We start from the raw sequence: 24,481 nt of genomic DNA, 5'->3' as shown, positions 1-24,481 counted from the left end.
TTTTGTTGTTTTTAATGCATTTAATATTTTAACTGTTTTTATATACGATTACTTAAGGACATATTTTATGCTATCATTTAACTTTTGTAGTGTTTTAAAATCTTGTTAGCCCCCTTAAGATAAAGGCAGAATATAAAGGAATAAAATAGTAGTAGTAGTAGTAGTAGTAGTAGTAGTAGATTTGAAAACCCTTTATTTCATATAATGTTATCTATGATGCTTTAAAATTTTTGTTATTTTTTAAAATTAGCATTCAGTGAAAAATCAGGTGAACAGAAAATAAAATTTGGGTGGCAAACCTGCAAGTGATCACAGAGGTTTTGTGCCTTTGAACTAACCTTTCAGTGGTAGAAAACTAGGAGAAACCAAACAAAGGTGCTCATGGGACTATTTCTCCTTTGTTTCCTTCTCCAAGACAAGGGACACCAGGCTACTCCACCTACCAGCCAGAGTCAACATCCTACAAATCCCGTCGACATGAGAACAGCTTTTCAGACTCATATTCCCGCCGACATTATTCCTCTTCATCTTCTTCATCATCATCCTCTTCCTCTTCCTCCTCTCACTACCGCAGCAATGACCATCACTATCCTCCCTATAGTCAGCAGTTTGATGGCAGCAGCGGGAGCACTGTCTCAGCAAGCAGTAGTCGGTACCAGCGCCTCTCATCCACCTCGGAAACCCGTTCTTCCTCTTCCTCCTCCTCCCATCGCTCCCACCAAAGAGAGGACTCTAGCTTCCATTCTCGACATCGAGAGCGCTCCCAACGGGATGATGCTACTCCTTCCTCCACCACAGCTGTTGCTGCTGCCACCACCACCACCACCTGCACAACACCTTCAGCAACACCCTCAGATGCTGCGCAGTTCCAGAACTGTCATAGTTTTGTTCAGCAGAGTGCAGAGCTCTTCCCAGCACCCAGCGTGCTGTACCCATCTTACGTGGGTACTCCAGAGCCCTTTCCTGTACCTGCAGAATCCCTTCCCGTGGACCAAGACTACCGGCTTCTCCCTACAGCTGAAACGTTTGCTGCCAACTCCCTGCCCCCCACAGAGTTTCTTGCTCAGGAAGTTAAAGAGAACATCAGTCCAGCAGTGACAGCATCTCTGGGGGTTAATGACCGATCCCATTCTCCTACTGTGCAGACCTCGCCAGCCCGATCTGGCTCCCCAGCACCTGAGACTACAAATGAGAGCGTCCCCTTTGCTCACCACAGCAGCTTGGACTCCCGGATCGAGATGCTGCTGAAGGAACAGCGGTCCAAATTCTCTTTTCTCAATTCAGACACAGAAGAAGAAGAGGAAGAAAAAGGGGGTCCCAAGGGGGTAGAGCCACACGGGCCCTGCACTCCACCACCACCCCTTCCAATCAGTTTTGAAGATGTGGTGCCAGCCTTGGACATGGCATTAGGAGCAGAATCTCCCAAAGCCAATGGGCAAGACAAAGTAAGACCAAAGAATTTGGAGTGTGCCCTGTAGATATATATGTGTGTTCACGGAAGAGAAATAATTCTCATGTATCAGAAGAAGTAAAATTTGTACCCAACTTGCAGTTCCTCAAATGCACCAGAGTTCTAGTTGGGGCTTTCAGCACACTCTCACAGTCAGTTAAAACAGCTGCAAAATGCAATCATATGGCCCTGATAACATTCCAAGGCTCCCATACACTTTAGAAACTTCTGGGGGGAAATCAGCTGAAAACAATACCAGAAGTGATGTGACCCCTGGTCAATCAGGCATTCTGTTGTGGTCTGCCCAGGAAGGGGGAGGGCAAATGTGGGTTGGCAAAGTGAAAAAATGGACGCTGCCTTCGCCACATTTGCTCACTTTCATCATAACTGCATATGTACATGCACACACATACATGTTTATATGCATATAGTAAGAGAGCATATGCTATCTATTTAAAAATATTTAGTATAAATGCTTTATAAGTATGGTGGTATGATTTCAACACATATACCAATAGTGAACACATTCCCTGAGTGTAAAGCCTTTGTTATAGTTAAAATAGCACTATCTACACACTGGTGGACTCTGGGAAATTCTTTCCTTTGCAGAAACCCAAACCCTAAAAGCAGTTCAGTGAGTATAAATAATGTAGAGCATGCATACACAAATAGGCATACAGTTGGCTTTCATGGATAAAATAGTTTTTGAAATGTTAATTTGTTCACTTGACAAAATAGCAAATGTAACTTTTGTTGCTTTTCCAGATTTTGAAATTTAAAACCTTGGAAAGTATGGGTAGGGCAGTTACTAGTGCTTTGATGTCAGGGAAACAAGGGCTGCATCCACACTGCAGAAATAATCTGGTTTGACACCACTTTTTAACTGCCATGGTTCAATGCTATCTAATTCTGGGCATTGTAGTTTGTTGTGGCACCAGAGCAAACCTCTGAGAAGACTCCCCCCCCCCTCAGAAGAGAGCAAAGCACAAGGGCCACAACAAACTACAATTCCTAGAATTCCATAGCATTGAGCCATGGCAGTTAAAGCAGTGTCAAACCGGATTATTTCTTCAATGTGGATGGACTCAAAGATTATAAATTTTGGAAACAGGCAGATCCTTAAAAAAAAATCTGTTTCCTTACTGTAGGAATCATCACATATATTCAGTATTAGGCTCTTGGTTCATGCCTCTTTCAGCATTCTAAAATTTTCCATCTAATTGTAAGAGTAGGATCATTGATGAATTAATGGCAGGATACAAACCGCCGCTTTGCGGTGGTCTGCCGCCGCCGCCAGTTAGTCCGCGGGGGAGCTGGAGCCTCCATACGGTGCGACTCTCGCGCGGAGCGAAAAAGAAGCTCCAAAATGGAGCTTCTTCTTGTGTCGCGTTTGCGACGTAGCGAGGCGCCAGGGGCGCACTCGCTACGTCACAACGCCCGCGACACATACGGACGCTCAGCGTCCGATACGTCAAGATGGCGGCGCCCATGTGGAAGGGGCGCCGCCATCTTGTACGTATAGGATACGTACTAGGATTAGGGGGGTGCGGAAGCACCGCCCCTTCCTAACCCTAGTACGTATTCTATACGTACTAAATGGCGGTATGTATCCCGCCATAGAGTGATAAGGGAAGCTCAAAGGCAAGAATTAGGCATCTAACATTTTTTGTGAATTTTGGTTTTTAAGTTGTTCTTTTCTATTTCAACACAGAAATTACTAGGACGGGAGGTGACAGCACTGACAGGAATGGAAATAGTCAGTTAATGTAATCGCGTACAGGGAAATAGGTGATTCTCAGTGCAAGAGCTGGACTGTTGTCTCACTGTGATATCTGTTTCCTCCTTTCTCCCCTCTTCCTCTCCTTAATTAGGCATCGCAACATTCATCAGGTGAAGATATGGAAATCTCTGATGACGATGACACAGAAGTCGAGCCACCAACTCCTGTGGCCGGATTGTCTGAACCCCATTTTTCTGTGATGCCATCAGCCCTGGGCCACATGCAATTGGGCATGTCCTCTTTTACTCCCCATCACCAGCCAGAGCTGCCTCCCACTTACCCAATACAGCCTCTCATGTCTGTCTCCCTCCCACACTTGGCAGGGAAATCCCACTCATTGTCCAACTACAGCCAGGTTGGCCCACGGCATGCTCACCGCTTGTCAGACTTCAGAGGGAGGGCAGGCATGGTGGGTGGAGGTCGAGGTGCTCCCCATATATATGACTTTGTTAACTCCATGGAACTGATGAACCGCCTTGGCAACCAGTGGGGTGGGATGCCCATGTCTTTTCAGATGCAGACTCAGATGCTGAGCCGTCTGCAGCAGCTGCGTCAAAACAAAGGCCAGTTCGAAGACCCTTTCTCATACCACCGGGAGGCAGCAGCTTTTTGTGGCCGGCCCCTCTATGACCATGGCTACCTAATGGACCAGGGCAATCACCACTTTCAGAGAGACCAGCTGTTCATGCAACAGCCATCAGTAGTAGGAGGATCAGAACAACAACACCATCATTCCTCAGATCAGCCTCCGCTGCCCCCTCCACAGCACCTCCTTGATTTCCGGGGCACTCCATGGGGATATGAGGAGGAAATGGCTCCACCCCCACCCCTCCCCAAGGACCCTCATGCCTCCGTAGTGGACAGTGTGCTTGAGTCACTGATGCAAGAGATGAAGAGCATTATGCAACGTGACCTCAACCGCAAGATGGTGGAGAATGTGGCTTTCAGCACCTTTGACAAGTGGTGGGAGCGTAAGGAGGAGAAGGCTAAGGTGACTGGAGATATGGGGGGCACACCAATATCCCTAGGCTTGGGAGGGGTCTGGATTCCAGTGGGCTTGAGGGTAGAATTCCTGAAAAAACTTGGTTTTCATATTTTCACAGAACAAAGTCCTTTGAAATGTAATGAGGCCCAAACATTTTCCTGCGTCTTATTAGTAATATACAGTACGAAAGCCTTTAATTTCCAAAAATGGTAGTAATCCACCATGACACAGCCCCAAGCTCAGAATGGAAATGAAATGGTGTTGGATAGCATGGGGGGGGGGATATAGAATCTAAACGGGTATAAAGTGCCGTAATGCGTGTCCTGTGAACTGGAGGTTCAGGTAAGGATGTAAGTAACCAGATGAGAGAATGAAGTGGCACATGGGAACACAAGCTGAGCAGAAAAGCCTAATGTGAATTTAGTAACAAGTGTGTGTACTTTTATGGATAAGCAGGATGCCATTTCATAAAGTGGTGGATGCTGCTAAAACCATTGTCTCCATGTTATCCTTCAGCACATCCTGCTGACCCTACCACTGTGAAAGGCCTCTGCTTTGTCCTCCCTCTAAATCCTGTTTCCTCCCTCTCTGCTTCTTACTGCTGTCACTAACGCCCAGGTTTCATTACGTGTAGCCTTTCCAGAGTGCTGTCAAACAGCCAGCCAAGGAAGAAGAGAAAGACAAAACCAAACTGAAAGACCCCGCCTTGCTGTCTTTAGTTGATTGGGCCAAGAGTGGTGGTGCTGGTGGCCTGGAAGGGTTTGGCTTTGGGACTGGCTTTCGAGGAGTGTTGAGACTCCCGTCCTTCAAGGTGAGGATCTCTGTCCTTTGGGTTTGGTTGTCATTGGGATCCAGCTGCAGGGTCTGAGGTCTTGCTTCGTTCACAAGACTGTATCTGAGTTGATTTCTCAAGAGGTAGAGACTCTGGCTTGATTACTTTCATATATGTGGGTTGTCAGTCTGTTCTGTCCCAGGTAATCCACTGCTTCTACTGTTGCAGGTGAAAAGGAAAGAGCCATCTGAAATCTCAGAGGGCAGTGAAGTGAAGCAGCCACGCCCTTCTACTCCCATTGAAGAGGATGAAGATGGTTAGTTGTTTCATCCCTAGGATATTATTCTTAAATTTCTTTAATTATCCAGGGAGTGTTTCTGTTTCTTCATTTTCTTAATGAACTCCATTAATGAACTTAATGAACTTTCTTTGCTACTCTGCAGATAAAGAATCTTCACAGATACTTAAGTCCTCCAAGAGAGATGATGAGCGAATCAAAAGCTCGGGAAAACGGAGGAAACTTTTCTGCTTAGACAGTGAAGGGGAAGAAGCATCGGAGGACTCCTCTTCTGAAAAGGTGAGAGAATGGCATTTCTTTTCTAGTAGCATTAGGACTGTCTGGAAGAAATTGCAGACAGAAGCATAGAGAAACCAGGTTCTCTCATTCATGCCCTGATGTTTCAGCATTAGGATTAAGAATGTGCCTTTGATGCAGACTAGTTAAATGGACTTGATGTTGCTGTTTGCCATTACTTGTTGCTCCTTGCCAGGTGGCCTTTTGACTTCTGAGAGGGCTTTCATACCTCCTTTCCTACAACTGCCTTAAACTGCCATCACTGTCTCAATATACAGTCTCTGACTCATTGGTCATTGACCACAGAGCCTAATGTGATTTCATTTCTTACTTACCAGTGCCTCATCTCCCTGGGTGTGAAAGAGAGTGGTGATCATAGTTGGACTATTTAGCTGCCGTTGCTGCAGATAATTTTTGGGATGATGATATTTTGGAGTACTTTGGCTGATACATCAACTTTGTTCTCCTTTGTACTTAAAAAGCTGCAGGAAATCCTAATTGGAATAACTTTTCTTTTGCTATTGCAATCCAAGTTATTCCTCACAGTTTAAATTCCATTTTTATATTGGTTCCCCAGCCACTCTGAGAGTCAAAAATTCCAGTAGACCTTTTTTTTTTAATAAAAACAACAACATATGTTTACCCTGGCAATGACATTATTTAAATATTTCAGCTTTAGAGAAACTATATCATTGTCTTCACAGGAGGAGGAAGAAGAACAGCGAAGGGAGAAAGATGAAGGTTCAAGGGTACGCAGTGCAAAGGAATCGGAAGGTATTTCCCAGCTTACAATGGAGTATTTGAAGCTGAAAAGCTGCTAGTCACAAAACAGAATTGATGACGTGCCAGCATCATTAGTGTTAACTGTAATAGTAACCTATTGGCTCATGGAACTTATCTGATCAAAATAATTTTTTAAAGGATAATTCTGTTGTTGGAAGGCTTTTCTTTCCTTTTACAAGTATGCATTTACTTTCCTTTTTCACACAGGTAGTATCTCTCTGTTTACATTAATTGCATTTCACTGCCTGACAGCTAAATGAATTTCAGCATTTAGTAGAGTTGTGGTATGTCTGTAGCCTAGATGCTACACATTCAATCCTTAAACTGATTAAATATCAAAAGTTAATTCTGCAGCCTGTATAAAATATGCAGATTGTGCTTCATGTTCCCCCCCCCCCAAAAAAAAAAAAAAGAGAAATGTGTGCTTTCATGCAGCAGCTGAGACCTTGGCAAAGGATTGTAAATCAAGATTGATAGGGAGTCAAGAGTCACCTAGCTAACCTAAGTGGAGATGGGCAACAAGGATTATAAGAGGTATGGAGAGCAAAACATACAAAGGAAGGGTTGAAGGAGCTGAGCATGCTCAGCTTGGTGAAGATAAGACTTTAGGGGTGGCATGATTGCACTCTTTAAATACCCCAAGGTCTGTCACAGAGAGGTGGGAGGAGGCCTGTTCTCTGCTGAGCTAGAGAGTAGGACCAGATCTAAAGGTTTGAAGGTACAGGAAAGTAAATTTCAGTTGAAGGAACTTCTTGAAAATAAGAGCCATTGAGCAATGGACAGTTGCTTAGAGAGGTGGTGGGGTCTCCTTGTCTCAGCATCTTCAAAAAGAGTCTCGACAGCTGGGGACATTTTAGCTAGAGTTCCTGTACTGAGTGGGAGTTGGATTCAGTGGCCCATCAGGCCCCTTCCAACTCTATAATTTGATGCTGTATCTGTATACTTCTGTAATTTTAAAATGTTTTGACTGTCGTAAGAAGAATAAAGGTCATTGGAGCCCCATCCCCATAGCTTCTGAAATTTCTGTAGGCACTGATCATGTTCTTTCAGACATGTCCTTGCAACCATGACGACTAGAAGCATACCTTTGTCATATATATATATATAAAAATGGAAGCCTTTTCAGCTTTGGAAGCTAAATTCTAGGGCCATACTTGGCCTCCTGATTTTACTCATCATTGAAGTATTGTGTTGAATATAGCTATGATAATAAGATCCCTTTATCTTTTGTACAGATGAAGGTGAGAGCGACAGCTCCTCAAAGTATTCTCCTTATGGAGACTCTGATGAGGACAGTGATAGCACATCTGATTCAGAGAGCAGTTCTTCCTCATCTTCCTTGTCATCGTCATCTTCCTCCTCTAGTGAGGAGGAGGAGGAGGAGGAGGAAGATGAAGATGCTGAATGCATGGAGGAAATGGATGGTTCTGCAATGAACAGCTGTCTGAGTGAGTCAGCGAGAAGCATGGAGGATATAACACAGCAAGCAACTGATGCTGAGATGGGTCAGAAGAAACCAGAAGCAGCTCTACTTCAAGGTGAGATACACAGCCCTCAGTTTTCCTCAGGAGAAATTATATCAGCCATGCTGATGTAAATGGTAGGAGATGAGTATTGGATACTATGTATTTCATGGTTGCTCTCACTACCTACAAAAACACAAGGTTAGCTGAACGATTTTTCTCTATTAAAGTCATCCTATTCCATGGGCTTTCAGTGCCACCAAGAACTTTCTCCATCCCTATAGTTGCATATTTCCACATGACTTAATCAAATTCATCATTGTCTCAAATTCATTGTATCCAAGACCAGCCAGATGCTTCTTTCCTTTGTTTTGCAGCTTATCTACAGCTGAGAAGACTCTCAGTGCAGCTTATGTATCAACAGAAATTCAAAAACAATCTATTATCCTTAGGTTTTTAATGGGGTGGGGAGGTGGGGAGCTGCCATTTTCCATTTATTGTTGTTATTTCCAGCAACTTAGCTTTGACCTATGACAACCTTATCAATAAGAGACTTTCATGAACTCTGATCATCAACAGCCCTGCTCAGGTCTTTTAAAGTCAGGGCTTTCATTTCCTTGAATGAATCAATCCACTTGTAGTCTCCCCTTTTTCCTATTGCCTCCCACTTTACTGAACATTATCAACTTTTCTAGTGAGTCATGTTGCCTCATGATATGTCCAAAGTATGATAGTCTCATTTTAGTCAATTTCTAGGGAATGTTAGTGATTAGGCCCATTTATTTGTCTTTTTGGCCCTTTGTGATGCTCATAGAACTTACTCCCAACACAATATTTCAAACAAATTGATCTTCCTGTCAGCTTTCTTCATTTTGTAGCTTTGACAACCATACACAATAATAAAAAATGCTATGGCATGGATCCAGGTTTCTTAAGCTGTGGTCTGCGGACCCACAGAGGGCTGTAATGTCCTCAAAGGCAGTCTGCGAAGGCTTGAAAAAATGTTAAGAGTTTATACAGTTAAAGAGAGAGAGAATGAATGAATGAATGAATGAATGGAAGGCAGACAGACAGAAAGACAGACAGGAAAAACTATACTATTCTACTCCCTCCATTAAAAACAAAAGTAAACATTGGCTGTGAAAATAATCGTTTGATAGGAAAAAATATACTCAGCCCTTGCTACTTCTGCATGTAGTGAGAATGTACAAGTGAATGAGGCTGAGTGGTTGAGAGAAAGCGCATGATATTTCTTGCTACTGTAAATACAGCCAGAAGTCACCTTCCTTCCTTCACCAAACTCTAGTGTTGTCCATGTTGTGCCACCACATTCTCGGAACATCTATTGCTTCCCCGAATTCTGCAGTTTTGTTGAGAATGTTCTTGAAGAAATTTATGTAAAAAAGGCAGATTGTGTTTGCAGGAAGAGAGCGTCAGAGTCAGTCAGTGTGAATATTCAAATGGACTTCACAACGATAACAGTAGATTATTGAAAATGATTGAGTTTCTCTTTTGATTTCTGTAAAAAAAAACATCTGGTTATTGTCAGGTAAAGTGACTGTTCGATCTTATTGCAGTAAATTTTCTGACAGTACATTTTGGCTGAACCTCAGGATGAATCACTGGCTGAATTTGACATATAAAAGTATGGACGATGTTGATGAGGGTGCATCCTATTCAAAGCAAAATTAATCTTCCTCTAGTTATCTTTAAAAGTGCTGCCGTTATAGGAAAGAATAACTGTTGGTTAGCTCCATGATGAGCAACTACCACAGTGTGTGTTTATATTGTCCAACAAGGCCATGAAATCTTCAGAATTACAAATCCATCTCAATATAAACTTAAAAAATATGCCTCAAAGGAGAATCAGTTTTTTCAAACGTAGGGAGCAGGCACCTTAGCAAAGTAAAGTATGTAATTTTAATCTCTTAAACTAGAGTGGAAGAGACTTGGCCATCCTGAATGTTGGCTTGTGTGTTGAGTTCTGCCTAGATTTGAAATACCATTTATCTCCCTCATGTTTAGGCCATGTGGCAGAAGAGAAGCCTGCTCCTCAGGAGGAAACCATACAAGCCTCACTACAAGAGGAGAAGGATGTTGGAACAGCACTGGAAGAGCGCCCCAGGCCAGAAGAGCGGCCGTCCTCTCCAATCCCACTTCTGCCACCACCCAAGAAACGGCGGAAAACAGTCTCCTTTTCAGCTCCTGGTGAGGATGATGAAATTAAGGGGGCTTTGGAGAAGCCACCTGAACTGGCACCTTCAACTGTTTGCCCGCCGCCACCACCCCCTCCTCTTCCATGTACCCCCACAGATGAAGCACAATCCCCATTAGTGCCTGTGGAACCCATTCTACCACCCCAAGTGTCCTTATCTTCCAATGCGCCAACTTCAGTTCCTTGTCCCCTGCCCCCCGTAACGTCTCCTGCTAAGCCAGTGACTGCTGCTAGTCGCAAGAGGGATTCTTCCAGAGCCAGCCAAAGAACAATCAGCAACTTGCCAGCAGATCATGCTTCTCTAGTGAAATGTTGGTCAGAACAGCTATTGCCCGCTAGTCGGTCCCGGAACCGCTCTCGCTCCCGAGTCGCCCAGCCCCCCCAAGAAAACAGGCTACAAGTACGTGAACAAATGGGTGCTTCCTCATTGCTACAGTTGGCCAATCAAGCCCACCTGACCGTGTTGCCAGATGGGGCTCTTAAAAAGCCTACTGGTGCAGGGAGTGAAGATTCTGAGGCAACGGAGACCTCAGATGAGGCTGAGGAGCCCAAAGCAGCAGTGCTGCCACCTCCTGCCCTGTCTCTTGAAGTCAGCAGTATTCTAATGGAGCATAACTATGCCATGGCTGTCCGTGCATTACCGGTGGCTGGACCTCGGAAGCCAGATGAGGCAGTGGTGCCTGGTTCCATAGATCTGTTGCAGGTGGATTTGTATAGTGAGCACATGGGTGAGATTCTAGAAGCTCCTGAGGAGGTAGTGGCAGATGCCACTGAAATCAAAGCTGAGCCTGATATAAGTGACCTGGTTGCACTGCCCCCTCCACCTCCACCACCAGCACAGAAACCCAAAGCAGCTGTTCCAGAACAGCGTCTGCAGGCCAAGAAACCACGTCCCCACTGGCTCAAGGAGGAAGCAGTAATAAAGGACCTAGGACTGTTACCCTTTGGGCCCGAAGACCTCTTTCCTTCAGAGAGTGAAGAAGAGGAGGATGAAGATGAAGAGGATGAAGAGAGTGCTGACAGCAGCGATGAAGGGGAGATTCGCAGGAGATCCCTGCGTTCCCACTCGCACAAGTACGCCCCAGCTCAGCCACCCCCTCCACCCCCTGTGTTTGAGACACGCAGTGAGTTTGAGCAAATGACCATCTTGTATGACATCTGGAACTCAGGGCTAGACTTGGAGGACATGAAATACCTGCGGTTGACTTACGAGCGCCTGCTGCATGAGGACAATAGTACAGACTGGCTGAATGACACCCACTGGGTCCACCATACCAATATCCTTTGTGCAGCAAAATTGGGGAGTTACTTGGGAGGGACATTTATATATCTGCAACTTTGTTTGGACTAGATTTTTATACTTTTAGAAGCTGAGGAAGCATGCTGAGGATTCTATTCAAGGTTCCTAGTCTCTCACCCTAATACACACATCTTTAAAGAATTACAGTGGGCCCTTGGTATCCACTGGAATTTGATTCTAGTGTCTCAATCTCAAATTCCAAGATTCTGTAGGAGCGAGCCATGGCTGTTAAAGTGGTATAAAATGCTAAAATAGTATAGTGTAAAAAAGCCTCGCTTTGGGATTCTACCAGATAAGGCATTCTAACTCGATGACCTTTGTTGTACCAGGCAAGGAAGATGGAGAGAGATTCTGGGGCAGGATTAGATCATGAATGGCTAGACATGCACCTAGTTTTTCCCCCCAGCTGCTTAGACTCCTAGTATTTGGCTTTTTCTGGTTTGGTGATGCTGTATTGCAATATGTAAAAATGTACATTTACCTTTTAATCAAACTTCGATGTTGCCTTTCAACTAAAAATAGTTCTCTCCACTAAAAACTATCCAATTGCTGCAGTAACTGGCAAATGATGGAACTCTTCATCATATTTTACCATCTCCATTGTGCTCCATCCCAAAGTTATAGGATGGCTGTTTAAGACAAAATGTAGCATTTTTAAAGATTACTTTAAAATGTAGCATTTTTAAAGAGCTAACTGGTTGTGGAAAATGAAGATGGGGTGGTGGTTACTGATTTTTCTTTCCCTCTCTTGTCCACCCCATCTGGGATGGGAATTCTACTTGTGTTAACAGGAAAGAGGTACCCTCTGCTTGCTTTAATACCGAAGTCTTTAAAGAAGACATGTTGCTTGTGTAAAGCTAAGGCAGTAAGAGATGTCAGGCTTGGGTCATTTTCTTCTGTCTTCACTTGCTACTTATTTTCCTCTCTTTTCCTTAACTTCCCCCGTCTCCACTCACAAATATTGAAAACCCAAAGCGGAAACGGAAGTCATCGGATCTGCGGGAGCATCAAACAGGCTGTGCCCGTAGCGAGGGTTATTATCACATCAGCAAGAAGGAAAAGGACAAGTACCTTGATGTGTGCCCAGCCATTGTGCAACAACTGGATGCTGCTGATACGCAGGTCTGACTCCTTTTGCTGAGATGTGTCCCCTGTACCTCTCCCTGCCCACCCCAAGTGCCTCAGCACAATCTTTTTGGACTGTGGTAGTGACCCTATAGCTTTTACTAGTTGGAAAGTATAGACAGAAAGATGTTTGAGAAAGAAATTAAGATTGGGCATATTGCACATTAAAATATGTGTAAAAAGTGTATGCAGAGCAAATCTTGATTCACTGTCGAGAGAAGCTGAATTGTCTTACAGATGTGAGATATCTTCATTCTGAAAGTGCCCAGTTTGATGCATAACACAACATCAAAGCTGGATGAACCAGTGGCTAAGAGTATGCGACCGCCCTCTTTGCTTTTTATTTAGTCATTTTTTAACAACTGTTTTTCTTCCCTAGGGCACCAACCGCATCTTGTCTGAACGGAGGTCTGAGCAAAGGCGGCTTCTGAGTGCCATTGGCACCTCTGCCATCCTTGATAGTGATCTTTTGAAACTTAACCAATTGAAGGTACCCAAGCTGTCTGGTTAAACAAATGGGAAGAACTGAGCAAGAAATGTAGCCTGTAGCAGGGGAATATTTGCTTTTAATCCATCTCTTGGGGACAAAAAGAAGACAAATAAAGCCCAGTATGCTTTTGAAAATGTTCTTGCTTCCTAGAAACTGTTCTGAGCTAGATACAAGAAGGCACTTCAGGTTTAAGAGATGGGAGAGAGCAGGTTTTCAAACAAAGGATTTATAAGGTTTTGTGTGCAGCTCGCCAAAAATCTTTTTAGGGTTTGGGGAAAGCCAGCTGTTCTCCCAGATTTAGTTTTCCAGTCAAAAGCCAGTAGTCCATTTGGGACCAGATCTTCTGTCTGTAGTTCTTGAGATTTTACAAGGGTTGGCACTGCTGTTGGAAGCTAGCACAAGAGGAGAGAAATTCTTGAAGCATTAACTATGAGTATCTAGGACATGGACAATTTTGGCAAAGTTGGCTAGTTCTCACAGGATTTGTAAATGGAAAAATGTCGAGAGAGGGGCTACAGTTGCCCAAACCTTGTTCTGGAGCCATGAGGGGAAGGGCTGAGGTCACTCACAGCAGTCTTTCCATATATTCTCCAGGTTAATATCACTTTCTGCATTCTGAAAGGGGACCTAGAATGATTAAGATGCTGTGTTGTTGTTATTAATTCAGCACTCCTTACTCGGATTGGACCAAAATTATCATCCCCTTGCTAGTTTTTTTGTGTTTGTATGTACATGTGTGTTTAGAACTTTTCTGTAGATTCAAACAGTGAGGACTAATATTCTTTGATTTTTTAAAAAAAATAATGAAATATGCATGTCAGGAAATTAGATTTTATATTGTTCTCATTGTATGTGCCTGTAAATCAGATGTAGCACTTGGCTCCAAATTAAGCCTAGTAAGAATCTCACATTTATTATACATATCCTTACTATCCTCTTCCTCTCGTGTAGTTCCGGAAGAAGAAGCTGAGGTTTGGCCGAAGCCGAATTCATGAGTGGGGCCTCTTTGCAATGGAGCCAATTGCTGCTGACGAGATGGTCATCGAGTATGTGGGTCAGAATATCAGGCAGGTGAGTGTCTGTGGGATGCATCTAATTTTTACTGCCTTGGTATCTTGTGCAGGAGTGTCTTCATAATCTGAAACCATCAGGCCTAGGCAGTCGCTACCCTTGACCTGTGTGTTTCCGTTCTGTCTGTTTTTAAAAAAACAGGCATAATTTAAAACTCTTAAATAGTATAATTTGCTTAATACCCTTCGTCACTCATTCTGAATGTATTAATAGAAGCCCAAAATCTGTCTCTTTTTAAAAAATGCAGGCATGTTTTAGAAGCATTCTGTTTTTGACAGGCTTCTAAGGGAGGTCATATTGTTGTTACAGCAGAAATTTTGTTTGCACATTATTCTTAGTGTTTCTGAATGCAGCATGTTAAGAGGACTTTCTCCAGGATATTGCCATTGTTTTGAAGTCTGAAAGTTGCTCCCTTCTTCAACAATCCTTTTTTGTTCAATTTCTTTGTTTTTATATTCTCTGTGTTTATTTTTTTTAAAAAAAGTTTTGGAGAAAATCCAAATGTATATTGAATTGGGTATGTTGAATACAATGTTGAAGTAATAATGAAACTGAGGGTCCCGGAAAAAGTAAACCTGGATTTTGTAGGTTTGCTTACTGAGGCCATTTTCCCTTATGAAGTGGTAATGGATCTGTTTAACGTATCTGCAATCAGTTGGCACTAGGGGGTGCTATAGAAACCCCAAGAATAGGACAAGTCTCTTCTTTAGTGCCTTCAGAGAACCTGTTTTGTTTCTTTTAAATTCCAACCTCCTTCTTCCGCTAGCAAAGAGCAATGCTTTTGTTGTTGTTGTTGTTGCTGTTGGGGAGGGATGCCAGATGAACATTCTTGTGGGAAACACTACAGTGACAGGAGTTCAGTTTCATTTTCTTGCACTGGAAAACAGTCTTTTGGCTGTTGTGCCTTTCCGATATATTCAGAGTCCTGACCTAAATGAAACATTCCTTACTCTGATAGAGCAGCCTTGACTTAAGTCAATTCTTCTGTTCCTAAATATCTCATATGATTATTCTTTTTTCCCAAGATGGTAGCTGACATGCGTGAGAAACGATATGCCCAGAATGGCATTGGAAGCAGCTATCTTTTCCGTGTGGACCATGACACAATTATTGATGCCACCAAATGTGGTAACCTAGCCCGTTTCATCAACCACTGCTGCACGGTGAGTTGTGTGAAATTTACAGAGAGAGAGACCCCCTGCTATTGCTCTTATTAGCTGTCATCCATAGGTTTTCAATATTAAATGAATCTAATTCATATAGCGCTGCCAATTATAATACTATTTTACTGAGTAAATAAACAGCAGCAAAAAACCAGATAGCTGCCCGAAAGGGCTTAAAATTTATTGGGCATTACTTGAAGGTTTGAGGTTAGCCAAATCTACATAACTCCATTTAAAACTCTGCATTTGGGAGTCCATTAGCAACTGTGAACAGCAGAGAAAAGGCTGGTAATAGGCCTGTTGTGCTTTGTTGGCTGCTTACTGAACATAGGGATCTCTTTCATCATCTGGACTCTTGTTACCAAGAAAACCAAAAGAAACTGAAAACATTCAAGTTAGTTGAAGCCCTGGAGCAGTTCCAAAACAGGTTTCCCTTTGTCTGAATTGTTCCAGAAGTGGCAGCATAAAAATTAAATAAATGAATATATGCTTGATGAAATTCAGAGTACTGTAGACTACAACACAGAAGTGCGTATGTGTAAACTCATTTTCAAGTGTAACAGCTTGATCCCATGTGTTTTTATTCAATTACTGACAGTACTCAAAAAGGTATTGATGAAGTGACTGGGGGAGAAAAGGAGGAAAGCTACACCTTTTTCCTTCATTTCTGAGCCTCTACCCTGGGTGGGACCAGGAGCAATTGGACCATTGAATTATTGATAATCTGCTTCTGTAAACATCCATTAAAACCTGATGTGAAGAAGACATGTGTTCCAAGGGTTTAAAAAAAGGTTTTAGTCCAAGAAGTATCCCAGTGCTCTTTGGGAAAGAAAAATTGATAAGGACTTTGTCAATGACTGTTTAAAAAGGGGAAGGGAACAACACACACACACACACACACACACAGTCGCCCTTCCTTTTTTGCATGGGATCCGTTCCGGACCCCTTTGCAAAAAAGGAGTTTCACATATATTCAAGCCCCATTTGCTTGACTGTAGGCACAGGCATGTAGGAGCACGCACCCCATTCATTCTCCCTTTGTTCGTCCCTCGCACATAAGCGAGGGACGTGAGTCCAAAGACCACAAGAATGGAGGGAGGACTGTACATTAATAATTTTAAAGAGAATTTAAACTAGGCCAGTACAAACGTGCATGCACATAACTTTTCCTACATATGAAGTAAAATGTATGAACATTAATACAGCGCAACAGATAGATATATGTCCATATAAAACAGGAGTCTGTACCTCAGTTCATTTCCCTTTTCAATAGCATCTTAACAGTGAGGGAAAATTTTGTCTAACTCTCAGAAATATAGATCCTTAAAGAACGTATTATGGTCTATAACACGATTGACTATTGGAGTATCTGATTCTTTGTTCTGGATTGTACTTAGATATATAGTTCTTTATAGTTAGACTTATATATAATACATAGATGTTATATAAACTTACATAAACCAGAAAATAATAATAATAATAATAATAATAATAATAATAATAATAATAATAATTTATTTCTAGCCCGCCCAATCACGAAGAATCCGGGCAGGTTACAACAGTAAAATACATCAAATTACAATAGAGTTTAAAAAAAATCAAACTCTAGACCTATCCCCCCCTCCCCATTCCCAGTACGAAAACAGAATTAAACAGTAATAGTATAAAAACATTAAAAACATTAAACAAAAAAAATAGGCAGAAAGATAGGCAGGGAAGAATAGACAGATGAGGGGACAAATATCTCTATATCTGGGGAGGGTAACTAAGTTGGAAAGGCCTGCCGGAAGAGATCTGTCTTGAGTGCTTTCTTAAAAGCTGTCAGAGTGGGAATGTGACGGATCTCTTCCAGCAGGTCGTTCCATAGTTTTGGAGCAGTTATAGAAAAGGCCCTCTGGGAAACTGATGTTAGCTTAGAATTTTTTTTGGCTGTAATAGATTTCTTCCAGAGGACCTTAGTGTGCAGGACAGACAATAAGGAAGAAGGCGTTCCCTCAACTACTTTGGGCCCAAGCCATGTAGGGCTTTAAAGGTAATCACCAACACCTTGTACTATGCCCAGAAACTAATAGGCAGCCAGTCCAGGGACCGGTGACTAGAAGTTCCCGTAATCAATCTGACTGCCATATTTTGTACCAACTGAAGTTTCCGAACTTGGCACAAGGGTAGCCCCATGTAGAGCGCATTGCAGAAGTCCAGTCGAGAGGTTACCAGTGCATGTACTAATGTTTCCAGGTCCCTCGGCTCCAGGAAGGGGCGCAGTTGGCGTATCAGACAAAGCTGATAACAGGCGCTCCTGACTCTCGCATCCACCTGAGCTGTCAGTTGGAGCGAGAGTCAAGGAGCACCCCCAAACTGTGGACCGAATCCTTCAGGGGAAGTGTGACCCCATCCAGAACTGGCTGACACAACTCCATTCCTGGATTCGGGTTTCCTATAGCAAGTACCTCCATCTTACCTGGATTCAGCTTGAGTCGGTTTTCCCTCATCCAGTCCATTACCGCCCCACGAAAGGCATTCAGAGGAGAGATGCCATCCTTAGTCACTGCTTGAGTCTGAGACATAGAGAAATATATTTGGGTGTCATTAGTGTACTGATAACACCCCGCCCCATGTCTCCGGATGATCTCACCCAGCGGCTTCATGTAAATGTTAAATAGCATTGGGGACAGAATCGCGCCCTGAGGGACACCCGATTTGAGCTCCCTCTTGGCCAAACAACTGTCCCCAAGTGACACCATCTGGAACCTGCCCGAGAGGTAGGACCGGAACCACTGCAATGCAGTGCCTCCAATACCCAACTCTCTCAGTTCCTCCAGAAGGATACTATGGTCGATGGTATCGAATGCTGCTGATGTCCAAGAGCACCAACAGGGTCACACTTCCCCCTTCGATGCCCAGACAGAGATCATCAACTAAGGCGACCATGGCAGGCTCCACTCCGTATCCCATCCTGAATCACATAGCTTATGATCTTCATGGGATGGCTTTCTCTTTAGTCCCACCACCTTCGCAGGCATGGTTGATGAGGACTTTACAGAGAGCCTTCTCTGTGGCTACTCCCAGGCCCCCTCCATGCTCTCTTTCCACCAGTAGGTGAAGATATTTTTATTTAAGGAGACATTTCACCATTTTAAATGCTTTTTAAAGCTGTTTGAACAACCTGTAGAGGTGCTTCTAAAACCTTTTTTTACATACCCGGGTCACTATTTCTCCTTCATATCAACCCTTGTTACTAAAGTCGTTTAACATACAGTTCTGTTGTACGCTTGCTTTACTCATGCATGGGTGGCTGCAAACTGGCTATAATGACTCCTAGCTTCTGGAGATGTAACATCCTGACATGGAGAGGCAATGCTGCTAGCATTGACACAGAGTCATCATGGTCAGCTCACTTCTTTTCATCTTTCTCTTACGCAGCCTAACTGCTATGCCAAAGTCATCACCATAGAGTCCCAGAAGAAGATTGTCATCTACTCCAAGCAGGCCATCAGCATCAATGAGGAGATCACTTATGACTACAAGTTCCCGATAGAAGAGAACAAAATTCCCTGCCTGTGTGGCACAGAGAATTGCCGGGGCACTCTGAACTGAGAGAGATAACAATATAATTCATATTTATTTTGTTTCCCCATCCCATTTCTCATCACTACCACCCTCCTGTCACCATGTACCTCATCTCATCTCCCCACGGAGTTGTCGGAAAACTCTCAGTCGACCTAGGACCCATCCAAGTACCTTTAATACTCCCAAACCAATGAGAAAGCACTTCCCTCTTCTCAGTTTCTAATCAACGAGAAGTTCTTTTTTCTTCTTTGCAGTCACCTGGCAATACATGATATTGATGTGGGTTTTTTTTTTTCAATTCACAACCTCCCAGCTCCCCTCGGCCCTTGTTATTGAACCCCTTTCCCTGGGAAAATCATTTAACAAAATACGTAGGTTCAGACCTTTTGCAGAATAGGTTAATATTGCCCAAAGAAGGATTGGTTGTAGCTAATTCTACAAAACTAAGCAATGGCTTCTTAGCTCAGAGAACAGCTTGAATATATGCTGATGAGTGTGGCAGTAGGCCATTTTCCTTCTAGAAAAGATTAATAGATCTTTAACAGGCCTTCAGTGATGAGGAAAACTTTAGGAAGGTCAAATTGTGAGCAAGACTTCTCTATGTGGCTTCTTAAGGTGGTGTAATGCATGGATGCTAGTAGTTGTCAGAGTTAAGAGGTACCCAACCCTCAAAATGTCAAGGCCATTGAGTATTTTGTCCTCCCATTCCATTTCCAAGAGTGGAAGGATGTGGTAGTCCATGAGGAAGAGTATGTGTGCATTCATATCTCTTCCAGAGCTAGGCCTTCCTCTAGAGAGCTTGGTCTGGGAAGAGACACTGATTGGTGGGGGCCAGAACATTCTTGGATTTTCACACTGCAGCATCATAATATTTGTCATCATGAGCCAAAACTTGATTCCCCTTTGTTTCAGGATCTTCTGATAGAATTGCTATCCCATCTGTTCTTCCAAGCACTTGAGATCACAGAAGTAGAGAGCCTAAAACATTTGGATGGTGTTCACATTGTAATTTCCCTTGCCTTTTCCTTTTCTCTTGTTCTTTTCTGTGATGTTTTGTAATGGGGGAAGCACCTACCATAATTGTGAAGAGGGAGTTGAATTTCTTTCCCTGCTACACTTACGACTTCAGCCAGGCTGACTTGCAGTGTAAGCTAATACCTTCCCACAACAACCCTACCCCCTAATAATTTTTCTTTAGGAGAAGAAAGTTGTGTATATATCTATTCCAGATGGATTGGCTGTTTCTTGTAGAAACACACACATTTATTGGTATGTAAATATTTTATGGGTTGTTTTTTGTTTGTTTGTTTTCCACTTCATACTAAAATGAAAACTGTAAATAATGTTATGATGTGTTTTCTTCTCCTGTTTTTATTCCCATTTGCACTGTGGCACTCGTTCCTTTCAATGCAAAGTGGGATTTTTTTTCCTCTTGGGAAGGAGCATATATCCTTCTGGATGGTGCATTGGAGGAGGTCAGAAAAGTGTAATTTTTTCCCATCTGATTCAGTTTTGAAAGATAAAAGGCTTTAAACAAGGCGTTTGGAAATATTTTATTAGCCTTTAAAAATAACTTCTATTATCATTCTGTTTATGGTGTACGTTGCTGTTCCAAATAGTAGTGAAGTGGGTAATTCTGTTTGAGAGCACTTTTTTTCTGGTATGAGTTTTCCTCAGTAGACTGCCCAGAGCCATGAGGTGCCTTTCCCTGTCCCAAAGGTCCACTAAACACTGGAAGAAAACCTTTCAGAGAATTGTCCATTATGCACCACATCCAATTGTTAGTCCCAACTACACTAGATCCATTGAAACAATGGAATGTACGTAAGCATTGACTTAACTAGTCACATTCATCCACTGTGTCCACTCTTTTGGGGATTAAAGTTAGATTTAGCACTCAGTCTGCAAGTGTAGGTTTCCAATTATGTTTGAATTACGAGGTGCTCTCAAGGACCGATGTAGATCTAAGCCATCTTCTTCCTGCTATTTCTCAGCTGAAACCCTCCTCCAGACAGGCAGACATTCCAGTTTTACTTCTCTATTTCCATTCATTTTAGAAAAACAGAGTCAGTAGGTTCGATGAATCTTATAGTTAGAAAATAGATCCTTTGTGTCAGGCATGGGGATCATGTGATCCTCCAAATGTCACTACATAGCAACTCCCATCATCCCTGACCAGGAGAGTTACAATCCAAAAACATCTGGAGAGCTGCCTATCCCATTCACCTTCTTTGTAAGATGATGTCTTCTTTTAACCTCTCAATATATTCAAGGAGTGGATGTTAGAAATATAGTGTTACATCCCCAGATATGACTTGCTAACTCAGTGCTTGCAGAATAAGATGGTCTCTGGAGAGCATTTTCAGGGTGATGGGAGGACATGCCCTTACCTGTTGCTTCTCTCTCCCCACCCCAGAAATCCTCCAGGAATGGCAGTAAACCCATCCAAGAAGAGCTCCAGGGGGAAATAGTTTCAGGGGAAAATGTAAGCACTTCTTACTACTTACCACTTAGCCCCAAATGTGCTTCAATCCTACCCCCCCCCCCATTTCTGTTATTTAGCAGACCCCCTTGGAAACCTGTGTTTGTAATACCACATAGCTTCATCCTAACTTTCCCCCCATTATTCTGAAGGCTGCTTATCCTCTAGTAAGTGATATATTTTATTTGGCTCTGTTTTTAACGAGCCATTTTCTGTGCCATGCTTCCTTAGTATATTATCTTGAGGAAGGCTTTACGGTCATCACTGTTTCCTGCTCTGCCTTTGGTTGGGCTTGTGAAGTTGAACCCCAACAATATCTTGGGATAATGTTCTTGCATGTACATCCCTCCCACCTCCATTTAGCCAATGTGAGAAATGTGTTTTGAAGAGGTCCAGTCTTGGCCTCTCCCATAAAAGCCCCATCCAGAGTTGGGATGTATTTTTTCCATGTCCCAAAAATTGAAGCAGACTCAGATCTTACACTTTAAAAAGAATTTGTCCAGCAGAGCTTTTTCAGAGAGATGGAAACTATAACTTGTAATTACAAGAACTAATAAGCAAAACACTTGTAAGAGGCTTGCTGAACTCAGCTGTATGACTTAGTTGGTCAACACGTGTGGTTTTGTTTTTGACAGAAGCTTACATAACTCTTCTCCACTCTTTACCACTGTTGATGTTTCCACAACTTCCCTTCTGTTTTCAGAATGTGTCTTAGTAACTCATGTGATGCAGTGGAAAAGCTGAAACAATAGCATGCATTTCTCATGTGCATTGATGGGCACATGTATAGACAAAAACTGTAGATTACTGCCTTCGCAGAGTAGTTTCATTCTGAAGTGGCATCTCTTGTTGTGTCCAGATATTTCCTGTGAAGGCTCATATGAAACAAAGAGGAAGCTGTCTTTCTTTCTTTCTGATTCCTTTTTCCATTTCTGATTCCTTTTTCCATTTCTTAGTGCCTTGGCTTGCCCCCCTTCCAGCAGTATCAAGCAGCCACTTTTTTCCTTTCATTTTCTAGACATAAGTCACAAATCTTCATGTACATTAAGGGAGGAAAATAGTACAAGTGTATGTTTTAATGAGAACCAGAGTCAAACCTGCATCCCTTTGCAGTTTTGTCATTTTGCAGTGCTAGTTTTCTTCAGCTGAGATCCACATGCATGTTGCATACATTATAAATTTAACCAGATACAAATGGTAATAAACTGCCTGTGTTAGGCTGTCCTTTTTCCTCTCTCAAGTCACTGTATAAGCTGAAAAAATACTGGCTTGTCTTTGATGTGTTCTCCCAATTCAAATCACTTCTATATTTAAATTTTTAATCAGCTCTTCCTGTCTGTACTTAGCTTTTAATTTTTTTTCACTGCAGCAAGGGTTTTTGTTTGGTTGGTTGGTTTGGTTTTAAGAAAGCTATTACTTTCTCCATCTTTGTGGATGTGCTTTTATTCTTAGTGATGCAAGTCCTTGGTTGTTCGGTTTTTTCCCATCTTTGGATGTATATATATGCCCTTTAATTATTTTCTCAGATGTGCATTTTCCCATTTTAAATTAATTTCACTCAGTAGCAAAATTTGTCCCTGCCACTTAGCAAATCAGACAACAGGATCTAGTTAAAGTGTTTGCATTAATTCACCTTGGGGTTTTAAAAAAATTCAGATCCAACAAGTTGAAGCCTCTCAAAGTGTACATTTGAAAAACTCTTCATATGAAATTTGAAGTGTTCAGAAAGTAGAACTTGCAGATCTCCTTGCTTGTTAACTATAAACCCTTTAGTCATTTAACTAGGATGCTTTTTTAAAAAGCTCCCTGCTAGGTTCTGATTTTTATGTGACACCTGAGTAAGAATAGACTTGTTGAACTCTCCGTTCAGTGTTGCTTACGTGAATTACAGTTAAGTCTTCATTTAAGCACAGTACATCAGAAGAGGAAAGAGAGAAGAGATTCAGTCAATAATTGTATGCATTGTTCAGTGGTAAGTTTTTGAAAAGCTGACTAAATCTTGGCAAATTGGCACAGGCTTTAGTTTGTATTGGATTTAAATCTTTCCTGCTGAAAACGTGTAATCTGACATGCAGAGCCATGCTACATTGTTTTGAGGTCCAATATTCTCAGGAGAGGTTTGGGTTACTTTTAGAACACAATTTTCCTCGTTTAAGACTTGTAGGTTAGAATCGCTTACCTATAAAATACAACCAAAGGATAAGATATACTCCTTTTTTTTTTTAATCTAAAGTGGAGAATACCCAGGAATAGGGTTTATGCCAACATTTCACATTTTTAGCCAAGTCCATTTAGTAGGCCTTTCTGTATCTTTATTTTTCTTGTGTATTGCAGGGAAGATTCCTATTAAATGTCATCTGTTTTTCACATGGACAAGTGTGACCCTTCCAGATGTGAACAGAATCCATTTCTTTCCAGTCTAGTAGTTCAAGCTAGTTCCTTTAATTGATCATGTAACTGTAAAACAATTTTGTCAAAAAAACCTCCTGCCTCCAACATCGGCTTATGAGTTGTGAGCACCTTTCACTTTATTTTCTTCTCCTATTCTTTGTAAAATTTAAAGATTTTGTTTGCTTCCCACCTCTATAAGGAGAGGGAAACAGTGCTGCTCAACCTGATTTTAGGTGTATCCAACTCAGTTGTGTACCTCCTGACAACACAAAAAGAAAAGTTGTGTTACTGAAAACAAATCGATCTAAAGGATTCCAGATGCTTTAAACCAAAAACACAAAAATTTCTTTGATCTTTCAGAACTGACTCCTCTCTTTGCCAGCTTCTAAAGCTGAAGTGTTGTTGAATTATCCCCTCCACATCTGTCGCTGTGTGCATTTTTTCTGTGTACATATATGTAAAAAAATACGATATACAAAAATTATCTCTATACCAGGGAAGGTGATGCCTTTTTAACCTTCTCTTGCAGCAGTGGCAGCTTGCTGGGAGTTTAGTATTCAAAGCAAAGTGTGGGAATGTGCACACAGGGATGGATGGATCTCCTTTTTTGTCCTCTCCCCCCTCACCTCAGATTGGATGCTTCTCCTCAACTGTGTATACCTACTTTTCTGTTTGTCTATATAAATATTATATATATAGATATAAATATATATAAATATATTTTCATTTGATCTTATTGGCTTCCTACTTGTAAATATGTTAATAATTTGTGGATTCATTACTTGGTGCCAGATAGCACATTTTTATAAAAGTCATTAAACTTTTATTGTACAAAAAAAAAGTTTGGGAATGATATTCGTCTTCATTTCT

At 42.1% G+C, this 24,481-nt stretch overlaps 1 protein-coding gene across 1 annotated transcript in view; it reads left to right on the top strand.

Moving 5' to 3' along the window:
* LOC149303864 (histone-lysine N-methyltransferase SETD1A-like) overlaps positions 1 to 24,409 on the top strand; it is a 36,577-nt gene extending 12,168 nt beyond the window's left edge. The window contains exons 9-22 of the mRNA XM_089481004.1: positions 416 to 1,445; positions 3,322 to 4,221; positions 4,850 to 5,026; positions 5,216 to 5,303; positions 5,431 to 5,564; positions 6,266 to 6,335; positions 7,580 to 7,882; positions 9,833 to 11,299; positions 12,275 to 12,444; positions 12,827 to 12,937; positions 13,889 to 14,008; positions 15,034 to 15,171; positions 18,592 to 20,007; positions 21,155 to 24,409. Of these exons, the coding sequence (XP_089337130.1) occupies positions 416 to 1,445; positions 3,322 to 4,221; positions 4,850 to 5,026; positions 5,216 to 5,303; positions 5,431 to 5,564; positions 6,266 to 6,335; positions 7,580 to 7,882; positions 9,833 to 11,299; positions 12,275 to 12,444; positions 12,827 to 12,937; positions 13,889 to 14,008; positions 15,034 to 15,171; positions 18,592 to 18,765 (4,882 nt within the window). The 3' untranslated portion in view covers positions 18,766 to 20,007; positions 21,155 to 24,409. The remainder of the gene's footprint in view (positions 1 to 415; positions 1,446 to 3,321; positions 4,222 to 4,849; positions 5,027 to 5,215; positions 5,304 to 5,430; positions 5,565 to 6,265; positions 6,336 to 7,579; positions 7,883 to 9,832; positions 11,300 to 12,274; positions 12,445 to 12,826; positions 12,938 to 13,888; positions 14,009 to 15,033; positions 15,172 to 18,591; positions 20,008 to 21,154) is intronic.
* The last annotated feature ends 72 nt before the right edge of the window (positions 24,410 to 24,481 follow it).

Source organism: Sceloporus occidentalis, unplaced genomic scaffold (genome assembly GCF_023333645.1).
Source record: "Sceloporus occidentalis isolate IW3139 unplaced genomic scaffold, rSceOcc1.0.p SCAF_14, whole genome shotgun sequence".
Taxonomy (NCBI): Eukaryota; Metazoa; Chordata; class Lepidosauria; order Squamata; family Phrynosomatidae; genus Sceloporus; species Sceloporus occidentalis.
This window is presented reverse-complemented; position numbering and strand designations above follow the sequence as displayed.